Below are 20,587 nucleotides of genomic sequence, written 5' to 3'. Positions count from 1 at the left end.
CACCACCCCTTGTGGTCAATCGTCCTTTTTCTTAGCGTTCACATACATTGTTGACTGTCTTAAACACAAATGCACATACTAACACACAGAGCACTTATACCATGCCGACAGAGGACCACACAAAGCCCAGGCATTTTACTGGCTGACAGGCGCATGTGATCAGGTCTGACCAATCAGAATCTTTCATTTGTAAGGGTGTTAGGGGAAATGCTAGTATTTTTTACAGTTTTAAAGTTCATTATTGGTTGAACCATGCAACTGTGGAATCCGCCACGTATTATCTGAGATAGATAAAGACACGCCCTTTGCTGTGATATCTTACATGTTATTGATGGAAAAAAGGACTCAGTATTATTAATCCTTGGAAAGCATGGCTGTCTCTCATTTTGAATGTATCACTGATAGCTGCATAAAAGAAATATAAATATAATTTTTTTTTTTTTAAAAAGGGGAATTTTGTCTTTTAGTTTTAGTGTTTATTCCAAGGGAAGACTGGAATAACCCAGACATCAGCCGCAATGCAGCACCACAAAGTGAGCTAGGGCGAGGTGACTTGCTCAAGGCTACACAGCATGGTGGGTGATCGAACTTTGTAATTTTTGGGTACGAAGCAACGACCATACCGCTGAGCCATGCTGTCCCAAAATAAGAAAAATGAAAAAAGAAACACTCCCTTAAGCCTTTTAAGCATGTTAAAGGTTTATAATGATATTATATAATCTTTATATATTCTGGAGCGTTGCCCTTGACATAAACACGTTGAAGTTAAATTAAATGTGCAAAACAAGTAGGTAACTTTCTTCTGAATATAAATAGGGAGAAATAAGATTGTGTCAAAAGAGTCCCTATTGTTCTATATAATAAGATGTCCAACACCCCGTCCCCATCCCTCTTCCACTTAAAATAGGCCAAGTATACACGTTTTTATTTTTTTCATTATTTTTTTTATTTTGAAGATAAACCTAGCATCTGAAAATAAGTTATATGAAATTTGTCAAAAATAATTTTTACACCTTAGAAAAATGATCAATAAATAAAGAAAGGAATGCGTTTATGCTCAAACCATTCTTCAAACAACGATAAAGCAATAGAGAACGATGAGAGCAGTAGGTATCTAATCAAAATTAAAGAATTGGAGGAAAGAATTATTCCTTCATTTTGATTAGATAATATCAAGACCTCTGCTCTCATCTTTCCAAACCACAACAACCTTCCATTTTATATTGATATGTTATTGGACACAAAAAGGTTTAAGCCTGGTATGTATTTTACTCCTTTTTATTCTTTCTTTGAAGATAGTTCACATATTATTGCGCTATACTTTTACACTTCACATTTTCAGGCAACCTATTATAATTTACTTTGTATTTGCATGATTACCTACCCTTCATTAATATCTGTGTACCACCTTCCGTCAAAGCCATGCTTTTCAGATTTGTTGTTGGTATTATTTTCAATTTCTGGCTCTTTGTCACCATCAGCACCATTTTTGTTTGTATTTGTTGCAGTGCTTTCTTCATTTTTCTTCTGTGATTCTGCTTTTTGTTTTTCCTGCATGTTTGGAAATATATTGTGAAAGCGATTGACATTTAATCCAATCAAGAAAAATGATGATAACAAACTTAAGAAAAAAATAGAAAAATTTTTAGTAAAAACCCAAAATGGAAAACAAAAAGAACACAGATTATATGAATGTCAATGAAAAAATAACTTTACTGTAAAAAAAAACATATTGTCATTGATAGATTTAATTGCCACTTATGACTTTGCTATTGGTATTGATAGAGCTCACAATTTAATTACCCTATAAACAGAAACACAGCGTTTGGAATGGGACGAACATCATTAATGAAAATATAAGAATACGCTTTTACGAAGCACTAGTGCTGCCAATCCTTATGTATCACTGTGGTACGTGGGGTCTTATAAAAAAAAAAAAAGAATTTGGACACCCTGGACTCCCTTCATCACAAACAAATGAGATGAGTTATTGCGGTACATTGGCCAGACAAAATCAGTAATGAGGAAGTATATGACAGATGCAGAGTACAACCAGTAAGTACGCATATCAAGAAACAAAGATGGAAACTGTTCGGACATGTGCTCCGACGAGATGAAAATATTCCAGCACAAACTTCAATAGATGATTACTTCAAACAAAGAGCCAAATACAGAGGGCGTACACCAACTTCACTTCCAACAACATTGAATCAAGATCTCAAAAAATATCAAATACATTTAGAAACAACAACCAAAGAACTGATTTCAACAACACAAGGAAACATCCAACTGCCTCAGCACCTTAACACACATGATGACATTCTAAAGCTAAGAACACTTGCACTGGACAAAGATTTATGGAGGCAAATTACGAACTGGATAATAGAAACAGACTGACAAACTCGAAGTGACGCATACATTCACGGCCAGCGTCCATAGAGACTGCGTAGCCATATTCATGTTCAGAAATTCTTTTTCTCTCATTTTAAATTTTAAAACTGTACTTTTTATATAGCAGCATTTCATTTATTCGTTCATCAAAATATTTCAAAGATTTGAAATTGACAAAACTTCTATGCAAATATGTAAAGAATGCAAAGGATAACTTACACTGTAGCTCCCTGTATGATATATGAATAATGAGTACTCGTGAAAATGGAAAGAAGAAATTCACATCAAATAAAACATAAACTTTACCCTTTTTTTTTTGTATCTCTCTTGCTGCTGTAGAATAGTGTCTCTAATATAAGGCAGGTCCTGTTAGGCAAGAAAGATGGAAATAAAACGACATTGTTTGGATCAATAATTTCATAAACATTCATGCAGCTTCTAATCTTTTGAAATGCAACCTACTATTTTTATTTTATTTATACATCATTCACAAGATCATCTAATACCAAACAGTGTTGTCATCGAGTAGATAAGGCTGTGATAAAAGGCCCTTTAAATCGTCATGAGTGATAGAAATATAGCCTTAACTAGTTTCTTTTAAATTAATGTTACTGGCCTTCTTATTATTTTCACTAATAAAGATTTAGTCGGTCTAGTAAGCATCTACTCTTTCTTAATCTTCTACACTTTAGGTGTTGTGAGGACAAGTTATTTTGGAATTGTAATTTGAAAGTATAAAAACTGAATACAAAAGTGAATTTTACGTGGATCTGATTGAGACAATAACGCTTACACAATCGAAATGTCTATGTTTTAAATTTCAAATTATTTGTTTTTGTTCGAAATAACCTGCACCATTTTTAGAAACTTATTATGTCATTGTTCTTAAAAACAATCCAAGTATATCTCAAAAGCAAAACTGTATATAAATTAAATTGAAAAAAAAAGACCAAGATTCCACAAACATTGCTGACGGTGATGTCATTGCACGATGCTTTCACAGCCAAACCTTTAAATACAGTACTGTTTATTGTAGTGTTGTTATTAAGTTTAATATTTTAAAGCATTTAGTGACATGTTCTCATCAAAATGTCAAAATCATACAAAACTAACCCATAAATATAAAAAATATGCAGTAGGAATATTTCCTATTATATCTTCCTAAATAGTTAGCTTCATCAATACCCTTGTCATATTTAAGGCAATGTCTTGAATGTTAACATCTTATAACTCTGATAACTTTGGTTATTTACAGCCTTTTATTTATGTGAACCATCGTCTGAAAAAGGTATTATGTCGGGATGATTTAGCCGCTAAAAGCTGATTTTAGAGTTAAAAACTATTACATATGGATAAACTTAATGTTTTATTTAAGTTAATAATTAGTTCCTAAAAGTGATAGAGACTAAAACTTCACATTTTTGGCTACATTTACTCAAAAACCACTTTATAGCACCTGTTTCACCCCGATATAAAATCGTTTTGAGACAATATTTTAGGGGGGAGGGGGTGTGCCTAGGTGTTTAGCCAGAGATTAATAACAAGAAAAGTAGTGAGAAAAATGGATAATAGTAATTGGTGCAGCATTTATTTGATCCATCATCTCTATTTGGTATTATGTCTCCTTCTTTAAGTTGTCAGTCTTTAAAAAATTGTGCAGCAGTAGTAGTAGTAGTAGTAGTAGTAGTAGTAGAAGTAGTAGTAGTAGTAGTAGTAGTAGTAGTAGTAGTAATAGTAGTGGTGGTGGTGGTGGTGGTGGTGGTGGTGGTGTGTGGTGGTGTGGTGGTAGTAGTAGTAGTAGTAGTGAGTAGTAGTAGTAGTAGTAGTAGTAGTATGTAGTAGTAGTAGTAGTAGTAAGTAGTAGTAGTAGTAGTAGTAGTAGTAGTAAGTAGAGAAGAGGATATAGTAGTAGTAGTAGTAGTAGTAGTAGTAGTAGTAGTAGTAGTAGTAGTAGTAGTAGTAGTAGTAGTAGTAGTAGTAGTATTAGTAGTAGTAGTAGTAGTAGTAATAGTAGTTAGTAGTAGTAGTAGTAGTAGTAGTAGTAGTAGTAGTAGTAGTAGTAGTAGTAGTAGTAGTAGTAGTAGTAGTAGTAGTAGTTGTTGTAGTAGTAGTACGAGGGCTCTTTCAGAAATAACCGAAAAATGCCCATTGCTCAGCAACCAGTGGAGATTTTTTAAATTCTGTAAATGACATGATATTCCTTATTTCCTTACGGATATTCCCAGAAATTATGAAGTGCATCATTTTGCACAATGAATTTCTAGACGATTTTAAAGATGGCGGCCCACCTTGAAACTTGGTCAAAGGAGGAAATCAGAGCTGTCATACGTTTTTTGAACGCCAAAAGTCTGAATCCTACCGAAATTCATAAAGAACTTCAGAGTGTATATGGTGAGCATGTTATAAGCCGTACACAAGTCTATCACTGGTGTAATTTGTTTGAAGCCGGCCATTCTGACTTGACAGACAGGGAAGGGAGAGGGCGTTCGATAACTGCGACGTCAGAAGACAATGTGGAGCGAGTTGATGAGCTTATTCGTCAAGACAGGAGGTTGAAACTTCATGAAATCGCAAGCAGTCTTGAAATTTCGGAAACTTCTGCCCATAGAATTGTATTTGATGAACTTGGTTACAGAAAAGTCAGCGCAAGATGGATTCCTAAGCAATTGACAGACAATCATAAAGAACAAAGATTGGACATCTGCAGGGAACTTTTGAGAAGAAGCAAGAGCTCACGCAGGGTTCACGGGCATACTGCCAACGTCGGCGGAGACTTTCTAGGGTACAATGTGACTTTTCTTGACAGCATAGTCACCGGTGATGAGACTTGGTTGCACCATTGCACCCCAGAAACAAAGCAAGATTCGATGACATGGAAACATCCATCCTCACCTGTCGCGAAGAAATTCAAAGTCATGCGGTCAGCAAAGAAAATAATGGGAACTGTTTTCTGGGACAGTCCTGGTGTTATTCTGTTCGAAACCTTACAACCTGGAGAAACAATCAATGCTGCAAGGTACTGCCAAACTCTTGACAAGCTTAGGGAGGCCATTCGCAGAAAGCGCCCAGGGCAGTTGACCAACGGGGTCATTTTGCAACACGACAACGCTACACCCCACACAGCACGAGTGAGCAAGGTTGGCTAGAGAAATATGGATGTGAGATTTTGCCACACCCACCACACAGTCCAGACCTCGCACCATCTGATTATCACCTCTTTGGGCCACTGAAACGTGAGCTGGCAGGAAAGCGCTTTGATGTCGATGAAGAGCTTGTTGACCATGTGCGGAAATGGCTACAAAACCTTGACGGAAATTTCTTCCGAGAGGGTATCTATTCCATGGTGCGGCGTTGGCAGAAGTGTGTCAACAGACTTGGCTGTTACGTAGAGAAATGAAGGACGAGTCAAGGTATGAACACGTGCAAGAATTTTGTTGATAGAATAAAAAACGTGGATTTTACAGGCATTTTTCGGTTAATTATGAAAGAGCCCTCGTAGTAGTATTAGTAGTAGTAGTAGTAGTAGTAGTAGTAGTAGTAGTAGTAGTAGTAGTAGTAGTAGTAGTAGTATGTAGTTGTAGTAGTAGTAGTAGTAGTGTTAGTAGTAGGTAGTAGTAGTAGTAGTAGTAGTAGTAGTAGTAGTAGTAGTAGTAGTAGTAGTAGTAGTAGTAGTAGTAGTAGAAGAAGTAGTAGTAGAAGAAGTAGTAGTAGTTAATAGCAGTAGTTGTTGTTGAAGTAGTAGTAGTAGTAGCAGTGGTAGAGTTTGTGGTAGTGGCAGCAAAATAAGAGATGAAGGAGTCCCTTGGGAGTGATTGGAATGGGGGAGTTGTGTGGAGGTTGAATCTTTGAGAGGAGGCGGTCTGTTATTGAAAGGGTAGTAGTCAAAGAGGATTGGTGTTTGGTTGGGGGGGGGGGGGTTGGGGGGGGGGGATCAATTTGGACATGAAAGATGTGCTAGCCTTGTGTTTGCTCCACATAGGTTATGGCACCCCAGAGACTTGATCAGAAGAGCCTCCCTATGTTGGTGGGGGTACTTGAATTTCAATAACTGACTGCCAATACAGTACATCATGTTTATCACCAGTGTGACGTTCACATGTTTCTCAATTTGGTGGCTTCAACTTGATAAATCCTCGTCATTTTATTAATTTGACGCCGTAGAATAAAAATCACATTTAATTTATTAATTTTTCATTTTAATTTTTTTTTTTTTTTTTTTTTGCTTTTCCCCAAAAATTGAAATCTCGGACTGTCCTGGACAATAAGGCAGGTCTGGATTCAAAAAAGGGATTTGAGCCTCCTTGATTTACAGGCTGTGACACAGAATTCATGATAGGCATTTCCTGGTGAAGTGGTTACCCATGGGTAATCTAAACTGGTAACTACTGTGAGCTCTGGCCAGCAGTAGTCTAAATTTCACTCAGGGACCAGCACCCAGCAGTATAACTGGGAAAAGTAGTAGAGTCTGGCCCCCTTAACATGCAGCATGTAGGCCCACCATCATGTGGAACACGCCCTAGTGCCCATGCACCAGCCTCCCAGCTATGGGTAAATAGCTAATCCCAGGTAGATTGAGCTTGTGAGCCTTTGAAGGAAGTCAATCTAGGAGAGAGATAACCTTGATTTCAAACTCGGCAGATGGAGCTCGTTAATATTGGAATACAATCGTCTAAGGGATGGAAACCCTGAAAGAAAAGATCTCTAGTGCCCCACTGCCTTGTGGGTAGGTCTTGGTTAACCAAAAGCTAAGGAAGCTCTAAAAAGAAATAAGCACAACACACATTTCTCAAACAAAAGCACATAGATGTGGCTTGTATACAAGAAACTCACTTGTCAGAAAAAAATGGGATTCACAATAAGGGGATATCCATGCTACAGACAAGATAGACCAGAACATAATGGAGGTAAATTCATCCTAATTAAAAATGAATATCCTTACACAGAAATAACTACCACCTGCGCAGATCCACAAAATGAATAAAAAATACAAGACATTTCTATCATAATAAATGATATGAAATTAACTGTTTTCAATTGTTATTGCTCACAAAATAAACTTCTCAACCTAGACAGAATATCAGTTGAAATATCACAGTGTCTTGTGTCTTACGAGACCTGTCTCCGAAGATATGAACTTTAAAATAAATGGAAATGTCGAGCCACAACTTGCAGGAAGCGATCACAAACCTATATGCATAACAATTCAAAACCAAGCTTAAAACAAACAAAACTACATCCCACCCAGATGGAACTACAAAAAGGCAAGTGGACAGTTTTTCGAAAGCTAACAGAAAAATTTCAAAGAAAATAAACAGCAAATCCAGAAATATTGATCAAAAGGCAAAAGAGTTTACAACAGATGCGGTGAGGAAAAGTATACCCAAGGGTGCTCGAAAAGACTATATCCCTCTGTGGACAGAACTAGATAACCTGAATCAATAAATTAAATAAACAAGAGAAAGAGTGGAAAAGGATCCCACTGATGACAATATGGATGCGTAAAAAGAAGCGGAAAACAGATTCAAAACTGTATTATTAAATACAACGAGGGAAGCAGGAATAGAGAAAACAGAAAGTCTAGATTAGGATAAAAATGGAAACAAGATATGGAGCCTAGTCAAAACTTTAAACAAAGAACCAAACAGTTATTCACCGCCTGTGCTAAAATCAGAACAAGGGAACCTTCTCCCCTGAAAGCAAACAGCAAATGTTTTCATAAAACATTTCTAACATGTAGGAGACATTGTAGAGGAAAAATGCAAAACAAAGAAAATTAGAAAAAAAATAAATGAATGGAAAAAAGAAAATGTCGAGGCTGAAGAAATAAGGGAAAAGAAAATCATGAAGGAAGAATTAAATGATGCTTTAAAACTGTTGTCAAGCAAAAAAGCTCCTGGACCGGATGGTCTAACAAATGAAATGCTTATGAATCTAGGGAAAGGCGCCAAAAGAAAACTCCTACGACTCTTTAACACAACATGGAAAATAGGAAGAATCCCAAAGAAATGGAAAGAAGCAATACTTATCCCAATCAAGAAAGAGGGAAAGGAAAAAGATAAACCAGAAAGTTCTTCTTCTTCTTCTTTGTCTTGTGGAAACCTCCAATAGTGTCGAGGATCACTCCATAGTTTGTAGGGTTTTACATTTTAAACTTGCTAAAACTCTGCACATAATACTAATTAAAAAACAAAACAAAAAACACATAGATTGAAAAGTCACGTTGTGAACTCTAGCAATCGCGTGAAGGCATGTTGGCAACCGTTTTCAGCCACTTCAGCTGGGAGGCTATTCCATAGTCGGGCAGTAGAAGGGAAAAACGAATACATGTGGGCGTCTGTTTTTGATGTTGGGATGGTTACTCTTGCTGTGTGTCCCCTCGTATTTCTTGTGCCGATATCTTTGATGTCGTTTGGAAGTTTAAGGCACGAATTTTTGTAGTAGATCTCGTGGAACAATTTAAGTTTATCTATCTTTCTTCTCTTTTCCAGAGGTTCAAGGCCAATCCGTTGTGATATTTCAGACGCACTTGAGAAAGGATCGAATGTGTTTGTGATGAGTCTTGCTGTTTTTCTTTGGATGTTTTCTAAGGTGTCGATGTTTTTCTTTGTATATGGGTCCCAAATTGAGCTGCCATACTCCAAAATTGGTCTAACAATAGTTTCAAAAGCAAGGGTTTGAGTTGCGATTGGGCATCTTTTTAAATTGCGGGTGATGTAAGCGCTTGTTTGATTTGCCTTTGAAGCCAGGTGACATATGTGTTCATTCCATTTGAGGTTTTTAGCAAACTCAATGCCAAGGTATTTTGCTGTCTTTACATGTTCCAGGTTTTGACCATGAAGTTGGTATTCAAATGTAATAGGTGCTTTCTTATTTGTGATGGTTAGAACATTGCACTTTGATACGTTAAATTCCATTTGATTTATTGTTTCCCATTCTTGTAATTTAGCTAGATCGTCATTTGGTGTTTTGCAGTCGTCTGTTGTTCTTATCTGATTATATAATGCTGTGTCGTCAGCAAAGAGGCGCACTTTTGACCTTATACCTTGTGGAAGATCATTTATCTACACTAAAAATAGGACGGGCCCAAGGACTGAGCCCTGAGGTACGCCCGATGTCACCATCCCGATAGTGGAAGTCTCGCTGTCGACAAGAACTTGTTGGGTGCGATTGTCCAGAAAAGTTGCAATCCATTGTAAGGTTTTGTTCCTGATACCAACGTCATACAATTTCTGGATTAACCGATGGTGAGGAACCTTGTCGAAGGCCTTGGCAAAGCCCAGTGGTACTAGATCAATTTGACCACCTTTATCAATAGCATCTGACAGATCGTGTGTTAATGATAGAAGTTGAGTTTGACATGAGTGGTGCTTCCTTAATCCGTGCTGTTCATCACAAAAAAACTGTTAGTTTCGAGATATTCAGTTTATTGAGGATCTCACTATATGCTCTAACAGTTTGCAGCAAATGCAAGTTAATGAAATTGGACGGTAGTTTTGAGCCCTGCTTCTATCACCTTTCTTGTAGATGGGTTGGACAAGAGCGTGCTTCCAAACAATTGGTATGTCTCCGGTTTCAAGAGAGAGTTTGAGGGCAGGTGCAAATTCGTTACTCAATATCTTTAAGAGACGGGATGGTATTTTGTCTGGGCCACATGCTTTCTTTGGATCTAGAGTGGCGAGGAGTTTGGAAACGCCCTCTACTGTCACATTGATTTCGGCCATAGAGTTGGAATCGTTTTCTTCGCCTTGTAGTTGTTGAGTGGTAATTTTGGTATGAGCTTTTGAAGCAAAAACAGAGCAGAATTGGTTATTAAGTATGTCTGCTTTTTCCTTTGCATCAGAGTATAATACACGATCATGCTCAAGGGGCGCTACACTAACCGAATCGCACCTCCTACTTTTTATAAATTTCCAGAGCTTTTTGTTTGAGTCTTCACCGACAAGTTCCTTAACATGATTATGATAGGCTTTTCTACTCTCTTTTTGTGTTTCTTTTTCAGTCGGGCATAATTGTACCAGTCTTTCTTACTGTTGGACTTTCTCGCTCTGCTCCATGCCTTTTGTTTCCGTCTAGATAATCGTTTGACGGTGGTGTTTATCCATGGTTGGTGAAATTTCCTTGAGCTTTTCTAAGTTGGTACATGTTTGGTCATCATTTTGTTTAGGTGGTCGTTGATGGCAGTCCAAACATCCTCAGTGCTTTCTAGATGTTGATTAATTATGTTTTCACTAAAAAGACGTGTTTCTGTCTGCATTTCGGCGATATTTGCCTGTTTCCAAATAGTAATAGGGTGTGATTTTTTTGTGATTTTGTTTGCTTTGATAGTGCTTTCCGTGATGAGGATGTCATGGTCACTCATGCCTGGAATGGTTGTACACTTGACAATTAAATTTGGTCGATTTGTGATAAATAAGTCGAGGATATTTGTACCCCTTGTTGAGTTTTTGTTTATTTGACGAAGGCCAAAATCTTGCAATTTGTTAATAAATGCTTGGTTTATAAATGAAGGATATTGGTAACTGATTATTTTTTCTTGTTCCCAATTGATATCAGGTAGGTTCAGGTCTCCGCTTAACCAGAGTACCTTTTTCGGGTCTAGGCTATCAATACAGCGTGTTATCTCAGTCATTTGTTCCATAGTTGAGTTTGAAGGTGTTCTATACATAGCGCCGTCAGTGGGTAGGCCTTGTTCTGTTTTGATATTTACGATCACCGATTCTGATTTTGTTTGAATGTCAAGCTTTAATACTGAGAGGTTCGTTGTTGTTGCAACCAGCACCCCACCATACCTATCTTCTCTGTCTTTCCTGAACACGTTGAAATATGTCTCTGGTGGAAATATTTCACTGTCCTTTGTTTCGGAATGTAGCCATGTTTCAGTACCTATGATTATGTCTGGTTTTATGCCTGATATCAATTTCCAAAATACAGACCAATCAGTCTGACCAGTTATTTATGTAAACTACAGAAAAGAATAATCAATAAACGACTAATCTGGTACCTGGAACAAAACGATCTACTTATAGATGAACAGGTAGGATTTAGGAAGGAAAGGAACACAAAGGACAAAATAGCATATATTGCTAAAAAAAAAATCGAAGACTCATTCCAAAAAAAAAAAAGAAAATTGTTGCCATCTGGGTTGACATCAAAAGCCTTTGACAAAGATTGGAAATATGGGCTGCTCCTGAAATTGAAAACCCATAATATTAAGAAGAAAATGTTCCAATGGATCGAAAACTACCTAAGTGATCGAACTGCTAGAGTTACAAGGACAAGGAACAAAAAGTAAACAAGCTACCATCAGACACCGTATGTCACAAGGTGGTGTCCTATAACCAACTCAATTCCTTATATTTATGAATGACATCAAAGAAATCTTATGTAAAGAAGTAAACACTTCAATGTACGTAGATGAACTGGCACTACTCAGCTCTGAAAATAAATCTTGGAGTGGCAAGAGAAAGACTGCAAATTATGCTTGAATGTCTAGAGCAATGGAGTGCACATGAATATCAATCCTCAAAAAGCAACAAATACCATCTTCAGCCTATCTCCCAAAAACACTAACAATGAAATTAAAGGTCGGGGATCACATTCAAACACCAAAATATCTTGGAGTGCATTTTGTTACCAGACTCACATGGAAAAACCAGATTAATAAATGCCAAAAAGAAAAAGGATTGAAACGTTCCAAAGTCATGAACAAACTTTCTGGCACCAATTGGGGAGCAAACATGATTATGCAGCTACAAACATTCCGCAGATATGTCAGACCAACCCTAGATTTGGGTATGGCAGCATGGGGAACGTGCTCACATGCATTAATGGAAAAGCTCAATAAAGTTCAAAATCTCCAAAGAAACAAAGGAAGAATCAAATCCATACGATTGTACAAATGGAAACCCTGTGCAGCGTAGAGTCTCTTACGGAAAGAAAGAATCACAAAATACTTAAACAATTTAGTAAGATGACGCCTACCCTAATCAATCACTCCACAAACACACCAAATCAAAAACTAGAAAAAGACTGAAAAGAATGAGCTTCATAGAAACAGCAAGGAAACTTGAAAAGGAAAACGACATGAATGACATACAAATTGAATAAATGGACAGACATAAAATGCCAGATATTATCACTAATATACAAGGTTTGAAAGGCAAGGAACCAAACTATAAACCATACTTGGAAACTGTAATCGACATATTGAGGACAATTAACCAAAAGAAGACTGGATTAGAATACACAAGGACGGATCAGCAACAGCAGAAACCAAAATAGTGGCGCTGGAGTATTCATTAAATGACCAGATGGTAAAACACAAGAACTTTCCAAAGCAACGGGCACACGTTGCACGAGATATAAAGCAGAGGCAATTGCAATCAGTGCAAACCTTTTTGAAGAATTCAAGCAGCTCAATCAATGTCAAGGTGGTCTTCCTGACTCATGCTAAGCAAGTCCTGGAAATATTGGAGAATCCAAATAACACCGAGATGAATAATATAGAGATTAGCTGGTCCAACTGACCCAAAGAGCTAATAGAGTTACGCTTCGGTGGATCCTTAGTCATTGCGGCATTGTAGAAAATGAAATCTCTGACACCCTGTCTAAATTTGGAGCAAACCAGCCCCAAGAAGAAAAAAAAATGATATTTGTGAGATCAAATCCTTTATCCAGACCAAGGCCAAAGCCTAGTGGAACAAGAAGCACCCAGAATATATACAAAGTGATCAAGTTGCCGTTTTCAGGCTTCGATCGGACACAATTGTCTCCAACACCAAATGTTCAAAGCATTTAAGATTGGAGAAACAGACATTTGTGAATGTGGAGAGGGGAAGCAGAATGCTACACATGTTTTGCAGGACTGTACAAAGTACAATGAGCAAAGGATGACCATTTGGCCTCAGAGGACCACGCTAATGTCGAAGCTCTACAGGTCTTAGAACGAGATTGGGAAGACCACAGAGTTTCTGCATCTTGTTGACCTTCTGCAATAAAGACATCATGAGGGGACAGAAGAAGAAGAAGATTCAACAAAGCCAGAAATGGCATGAAATACAAGCAAAATATTGAAAATTAGCATGAAACACTATCAAAACCAAATAAACAATATACAATAGCTACGTTCTTTCAACTCTCCTTTTTTAATCAGAGTGTTGGCACAAGCCCGAAAAGATCCACTAACAAACTATCATCATTTTACACAAATAATCTAAGAAAAATACAGCGAATCTTTTGGGCTAGCAATATATTGAACAAGCACATCCTCAAGCAATGCAACACTAAAGAAACCCTAATCAGTGGAAGAAGATGGAGGTGGATAGTGCATGAATGTTCTGTGAATTAGGCATGATGCAATTCAAAAAATTGCTCTTTCTTGGACATCTTAAGGCAAAAGAAAGTAAGGCATGCCAAGGCAGACACGGCAAAGAGCAGTAGAAGAGGCAGGAAATCAGGTGGTGGAACGAGTCTTTGGGATCTCTTTAATGGCTGGCCTATGAGAGAGACAAGTTGAGACATTTCATTGTTGCTCTACATATAAGTGGGCATAAAAAAAACAGTAGGAAAGTAATTTAAACAAAAATAAAAAAATAAGAAACAAAAAAAACAAAAAAAAAAAAACAAGAAAAGTTGAAAAATTAAACAAGCAAACAACAAACATCAGTTCACCCCAACATTCTGCCAGATTGAGTGATATGTTGTAAACAAAAAAAGGAAATATCAGAATTGTTATTACTATTGCATCTTCAGGACAAAGTGACAATATCATAGGAAAAGAACACTCACTTGAATTGCCTTGATTCGCTCTGATTTTTCAATCTGCGTACCGTCAAGCCACTTCATGAAAACAAGAGAAAAGTCATGATCATGAAAATAAAAAAGCATAACTAAAAAAACTTTGGAGAGCTATTGATCTTGCAATATTAGTAAATAACTTAACGCCTCTAAAGCCAAGAAAAGCATTAATCAATTCTTATATATGGTCAATGAGAACGAAATTAAAAGGTTTACTTAGTTTTTTGAGAAAACCATTATTATTTTCAATTTTTTGTTGTTGTGTTTTTGCTATAAAACATCAGCGTTAAAATAATTTATCAAAAGATAACAAAAATGTTATAGAAGGAAAAACACATGTCTGATTTTACCTGTAACTGAGGAAGAGTAGCGATGACATATTCTCGGTAGTATTCAAAGTCTGTGCATGGATTACCAGTGAGATATCTGTCGATGAAATAAAATGAGTAATATAATTAAACTTTACGTCATATTTTTTACTGTCATAGAAAATGATTTGTGAAAAAAAAAAAAGAAGAAGAAATAAACCAAAATAATAAGCAAAAATAAAATAAAAAATAAGTATAAATACAAATTCATAAAGAAATGAATAAACAAACCAAAAATCAAAACAAAACAAAAAAATATATATAAGCAAGCGTAAAAAGCAACTTGGATGATTTATATATCTTTAGATAATTTGTCAGTTTCGTGGCATTTAAGATTTTAAAGAGAACTCACCATGTCATAAAATTTCTAACGACTATTCAAGTAAAATAAAAAAAAAGTTACAAAAGTATACTTTGTAGTGAGATATGCAGATTCCAATGGTAGACAAAAATCTTACAGCTCTCTGAAGTTGTAAAGTTCATTCAGACATTCAATTGAAGTTAGCTCTCCAACGAAGTTCACCGTTAAATCCAACTTTTTTAATGATTCACAACCTGTACATAATAGAAAAAAAAAGTTAAACATTGAAAATGAGAAACATTAAGGTCAGAAATTTATAATAGAGAACTAAATATGAGTGACAATATTAAGCTTTTGTAAATAAATGGTTACATAAAAACAACATGTCAAGATTTTCATGACACTGATTTCAATTTATATGACTCGTGAAACTTTCTTTTTTTTTTCTCATTTAACCACTTACTCACCTTCTAAGTTTTCAACCTTCTCGACATTGTTGAGGGCAAGGTTTATGTATTCCAGTTTTTTAAGACGACTCACATTTTCTGTTTTATAAAGGGGGAAAAAATAGATTATTAAAATGAAGTAACTCTACTGATTATAAATTAATCCCAGCTTCACTTAGTAACTAAGAAGATGAATAAATCGAGAAGCAAACAATGGGGTGTAAGATAAAAATAGAACAAGAAAAAGCAAATATAAAAAATACAATAACAATCAAGCCAAAAAAATATTTCAAAAATAAATAAATCAGTCTTTCTCGACAGTGGCTAAAACTTCATCTGATCTAATCATGATCATTACATCATAGAGACCATTGAGACTATATCATTGATCATGCATTACTTTTTGTACCAATTAGATTCTACTGAGTAATTTTGATGAACAAAATGAAAACTGATAAAACAATTCAAAGCAGTAAAATATTGAAATTATTGAAATCAGAAAAAAAATTAATAAAAAAGAAATGAATAACTCACCTATTTTGGGGATTAAATTACTTTGTAGATAAAGAATTTTTAAATGTTTGCACCACTTGTCTATATGTTCAATCCTGAAAACAACAAAGTTGGTAGAAATTCAAACTATTGACCAGAAAAGAGGTCAGAAAATTAAACAATAAATATCTAAAACCGAAGTGAAATGATATTTTGAAAGGTTCTGAGACTTTTATCATACTTGACATAGTATACATTTATTGACTTACAAAGACGTGTCTATATGACACAGAACTGCAGTCTGGGAACATAAAATGTTCATTTATACTTAAATTGGACAAGTCAGTTTAATTGATATGCAGTTTGGGGAGTCAAAAATTTTCCAGTCTTAATCCCGCATTGTAAGCTTCAAACTTCTTAAAATCCTCATGTGTGTGACTTATCTCAGAAATTTATAGGACAATGGATGAAGACTGAAATAATCAAACGAGAAATATATTTAACATGTCCTATCCTTAAGACATATGAAAAAATAGCCATCTTTCCAAAAGACATCACTAAAAGGTCACCTTTCAATATCTTGTTGGTGGAGAGAAATCTCTTCAAGGGTTGAAATTTGAAGTTCATTGTGTTCAGAACGCTTCCTCACTAAATCTTCTGTGACTGTAGGAATGTAAAAATATTGGCCGCATATAACTGAATAAAAATATTTTTTGATAAAATGACCACAAACAAAAAACAACAAACAAACAAACAAAAAACAAAAAAAAACTAATTAAAATGAAATTGCAACTAGTGTTGCTTTGGTATAAAAAATAGATAGGTTTGGCTGTTTTTAGAGATTTAACGTTAAAGGTGAAGGTCCTCCACTACTAGGAAGAAATTGGCTACAGTACATTCAACTCGACTGGAAGACCACGTTTGTGATGAACGACATCAACACTAACCTTGTATCTACTAGATCAACACCCCTAAGCTTGGAGTCAAACATCAATGACTACAGTGACGTGTTCGGTACAAACGGTTTGCTTAACGACAGAACTGTCACCATTAGTGTAAAAGACACCAACCCGAAATATTGTAAAGCAAGTGTCCCACCATATGCAATGAGAGAAAAAATTGAAAAGGAACTCGACAGATTGGAGCAAAATGGAATCATTCACAAAGTAGAGAGCTTAGATTGGGCTACTCCCATTGTACCAGTGCAGAAAAAGGACGGTACTATTCGAATCTGTGGTGATTATAAGATTACTGTGAACAGAGAAATAGAACAGAACAGATACCCGATTCCAAATATTGAAGACATTGCGTAAAAACTGTCAAAGGGTGAAAAATTCAGTGAACTTGATTTTTCTCATGCCTACACACAATTGAAGTTGAATCCTAACTCCATGAAGTATACAACTATAAACACACATGAGGGACTGTATCAATATGAGAGACTGTGTTTTGGCATTAGTTCTAGTCCAGGTATATTTCAGAATGTGATGGACAGTATTTTCCAAAATATGCCAAATGTATGTGTTTATTTTGACAATCTATATGTCACTGATAAAGATGACACCGAGCATCTTCAAACGCTGGAAACATGTTTTGAAGTTGGTCAGTGAGAAAGGTCTTAGAATAAACGAAGAAAGATGTCAATTTATGATGGAAGAGATCAATTTCTTGGGACAGACTAAGCAAGGACGGGTTAAACCTCAAGACGAAAAAAAACAAAGCAATCAAAGAAGCCATTGCACCTGAAAATGCACAGAAACTCAAAGCTTTTCTTGGTATGATAAATACCCTTTTCCCCTTATACCGACTATTACGAAAGAATATTCCATGGCAATGGGGAAAAGACCAAGAGAGGGCTTTTAATGCAGCCAAAGACATGCTATCTTCAGAAACCTTGCTTATTCACTATAACCCAAGAAAGAAACTTGTTTTAACATGCGATGCCGCACCAAATGGTTTGGGTGCAATCTTGTCTCATGTTGATGATGATGGAGACAGACCAATTGCATATGCAAGTAGATCACTAGGCCCAGCCGAGAAAAATTATTCTCAATTAGATAGAGAAGGTCTCAGTATCATTTGTGGTTCGAAAATTTCACAAATTTCTTTATGGAAGGAAATTCACCGTCTTCACAGATCACAAGCCTTTATTGGGCTTATTTAGTGAACATAGGTCATTGCCTGAACATGCCTCACCAAGGGTTCAGAGATGGGCAATTACCGTAGCAGCGTATGACTATGAGCTTAGGCACCAACCAGGTTCGGAGAATAGTGCAGACGGTCTGAGTAGTTTTCCATTAGAAGAGCAAAATTGTTGCTATATTCCAGATGATATTGAATTATTATTCTCAATAAAGGATAACAACTCATATGTCAATGTCAGCGATGTAAGAAATGAGACTCACAAAGATGAATGTTTGATAAAAGAATACAACTATTGTATGAATGGTTGGGTAGATGATTTTGTACATGATGAGTTTAAAAACTTTCAAAAACAGAAAACTGAAACTAAGTCTAGAAGACGGATTTATCCTTTGGGGATCTAGAGTTGTAATTCCTAAGAGTTTATATAAGATGTTCTCACTACATTACATGATACACACATTGGTGCATCAAAAATGAAGAGTCTTGCATGGTCATGGTTTTGGTGGCCACAAATGGACACTGATATTGAAAAGTTTGTTAAACTGTGTTCTACGTGTGTCCAACATGCTAATCGTCCCACTAAGGCACCCCTACAAAACTGGGATTGGCCGCTTGAACCATGGAAATGTATCCATTTGGATTTTGCAGGACCCTTCATGAACAAAATGTTCTTGATTGTTATAGATTCGCATTCTAAGTGGTTAGAAGTCAAATTAGTGAATACCATCAATGCCTCTGACACAATAGTAGAATTGAAGGAAATCTTTTCCACTCATGGATCACCAGATGTCTCAGATAATGGTCCAAGTTTCACTGCTCATGAATTTTAAACACTTTTGTGCTGCAAATGGTATTGAGTGGTTTGGCTGAATCAGTCTTGAATCCTAACCAAGAACCCACTAAAAATCTCGAGCTACCTCAATCATTACTTCTACTACTACTACCACAGCAACCTCTACATCGTTATCAAAACTATAGCAACCACCACCACCTTTGCATCATCATCCTCGTCCTCGTCACCATCACATCATCATCATTATTACTACCACTACCACAGCTACCGCATCGTTATCAAAACTACAGCAACCGCCACCACCATTACATCATCATCATTCGTCAGTACCGCGACTACATCATCAACACCACCACTACAATCACAACCACCACATCAACACCACCATCACTACACAACAACAGACACATCGTCACTGTCAACGAAATGCAAAATAATGATAATAGTAATATTTTTTTTAAAATAAATAAATAATTTTTTTAAAAAATAATAGTAATAATAATAATGTAGTTCATTTATATTTTGTGCCCAATCCTCTATACAATAAATCTCTAGCCTCCAAGGCTACTAATGCAAATAACTGAAATGAATGGTTGCAGTACGACTGCGAATAACGAATACAAACATTATCTACTATTCGCAGTACAACTGCGAATAGAGGAAATCATTATTCGCAGTACTACTGAGAATAGAGGTGGCCTTATATTTTATACTGATAGAACTGTAATAAACAGAAAATAGTTTTGGAAAGGATGCATTACGGGTGCCTGCTTGGCATTTGTTTTTGAAGTTCCTTGGAAAAAGATGCCTAGAAACCACAAACTTTTAATGCTGGAAAAAAATTGAATTTTCAGTCTCTTTAAGAGCAATTTAAATAATTTTAGCCTAGCCGGTACTTTTCTTTTCTCTTTGTTTTTTCATTGATAGGCGAATCAGATTGGGATGGGGGTTGGTTGTGGGGAGGGGTGTCAGTTCATGCATTGTGGTGCTATGCAAAGTGACGTAGCCCACAGGCTACATGTAGTTTAGTGAGAGATGGAAATGGAATGTGGAATTATCATCTCAACATTACCCCAAACATGAAAATACATAGGCTAAGGCCTAGTGCTCCTACTACTATATTACCTGTCATCTTGGCTACAAAATAGTACAACATCAAATCAAAAGGTAATATGAAATCCGATCACCTGACTACATAAAATCTCACGGTCTCGTGAGCTAGCTTACAAAAGAAAACACCGGTTGGGAATAGCCCAATTCTACTATTCACAACACCGGTTGGGGGTAGAGGTAAATTCCACTGTGCCCAACACCAGTTGGGAATAGACTATAATACTGCCACTGGAGACTATTCAGACTGAGTAAGAGTCCGAATAATCTGTAGATTGCACATGCACATTGGAATTTGAGTCCTAAAAGCCACTGGAGACTATTCAGACTCGAGTCCGAATAGCCACAGCCTAATGGAAGTCTCATGAAATGACCCAAAGTGTTGTCCATTACAACAATGTTAAACTAGTTCCATAAGTGACTTCGGGTGTCAGATCTTCATTCGTAATATGTATATATTATGTGGAGTAGACGTCGGCTTCAAATTCAACGTTATCTGTGACTGTGACTGTAGTGTGCAGGCTAAGACACAAGAATAAAAACCTGAAAGTGAGCATGTAGAAGATGAAAAGTAATTGACAACCCAAGTAATGAATTATAATTTCCTGACTTACTCCGAACCATTATGTCAATATTATCACAACTTTTTATTATAATTTTGCCAAAATGTTTTTCACGGTGAAAATATGTGTCGTTTCCAATGACTCTTTTTTTCTGTAAAAGGTTTTATTTCCGGGTCATTGAA

At 36.2% G+C, this 20,587-nt stretch overlaps 1 protein-coding gene across 1 annotated transcript in view; it reads right to left on the bottom strand.

Moving 5' to 3' along the window:
- LOC144978908 (dynein axonemal assembly factor 11-like) overlaps positions 1-20,578 on the bottom strand; it is a 29,620-nt gene extending 9,042 nt beyond the window's left edge. Inside the window, exons 1-9 of the mRNA XM_078925516.1 lie at positions 20,457-20,578; positions 16,364-16,457; positions 15,837-15,910; positions 15,324-15,401; positions 15,014-15,110; positions 14,538-14,613; positions 14,179-14,229; positions 2,698-2,757; positions 1,385-1,551 (exon numbers count right to left, since the gene is read on the bottom strand). Of these exons, the coding sequence (XP_078781642.1) occupies positions 1,385-1,551; positions 2,698-2,757; positions 14,179-14,229; positions 14,538-14,613; positions 15,014-15,110; positions 15,324-15,401; positions 15,837-15,910; positions 16,364-16,457; positions 20,457-20,466 (707 nt within the window). The 5' untranslated portion in view covers positions 20,467-20,578. The remainder of the gene's footprint in view (positions 1-1,384; positions 1,552-2,697; positions 2,758-14,178; positions 14,230-14,537; positions 14,614-15,013; positions 15,111-15,323; positions 15,402-15,836; positions 15,911-16,363; positions 16,458-20,456) is intronic.
- Positions 20,579-20,587: the final 9 nt, after the last annotated feature.

This window comes from Berghia stephanieae, chromosome 1 (assembly GCF_034508935.2).
Source record: "Berghia stephanieae isolate SIO BIC M18660-M18661 chromosome 1, UCSD_Bste_1.3, whole genome shotgun sequence".
Classification (NCBI taxonomy): domain Eukaryota; kingdom Metazoa; phylum Mollusca; class Gastropoda; order Nudibranchia; family Aeolidiidae; genus Berghia; species Berghia stephanieae.
The sequence above is the reverse complement of the archived record's forward strand: the minus strand, read 5'-3'. Positions and strand labels throughout refer to the sequence as shown.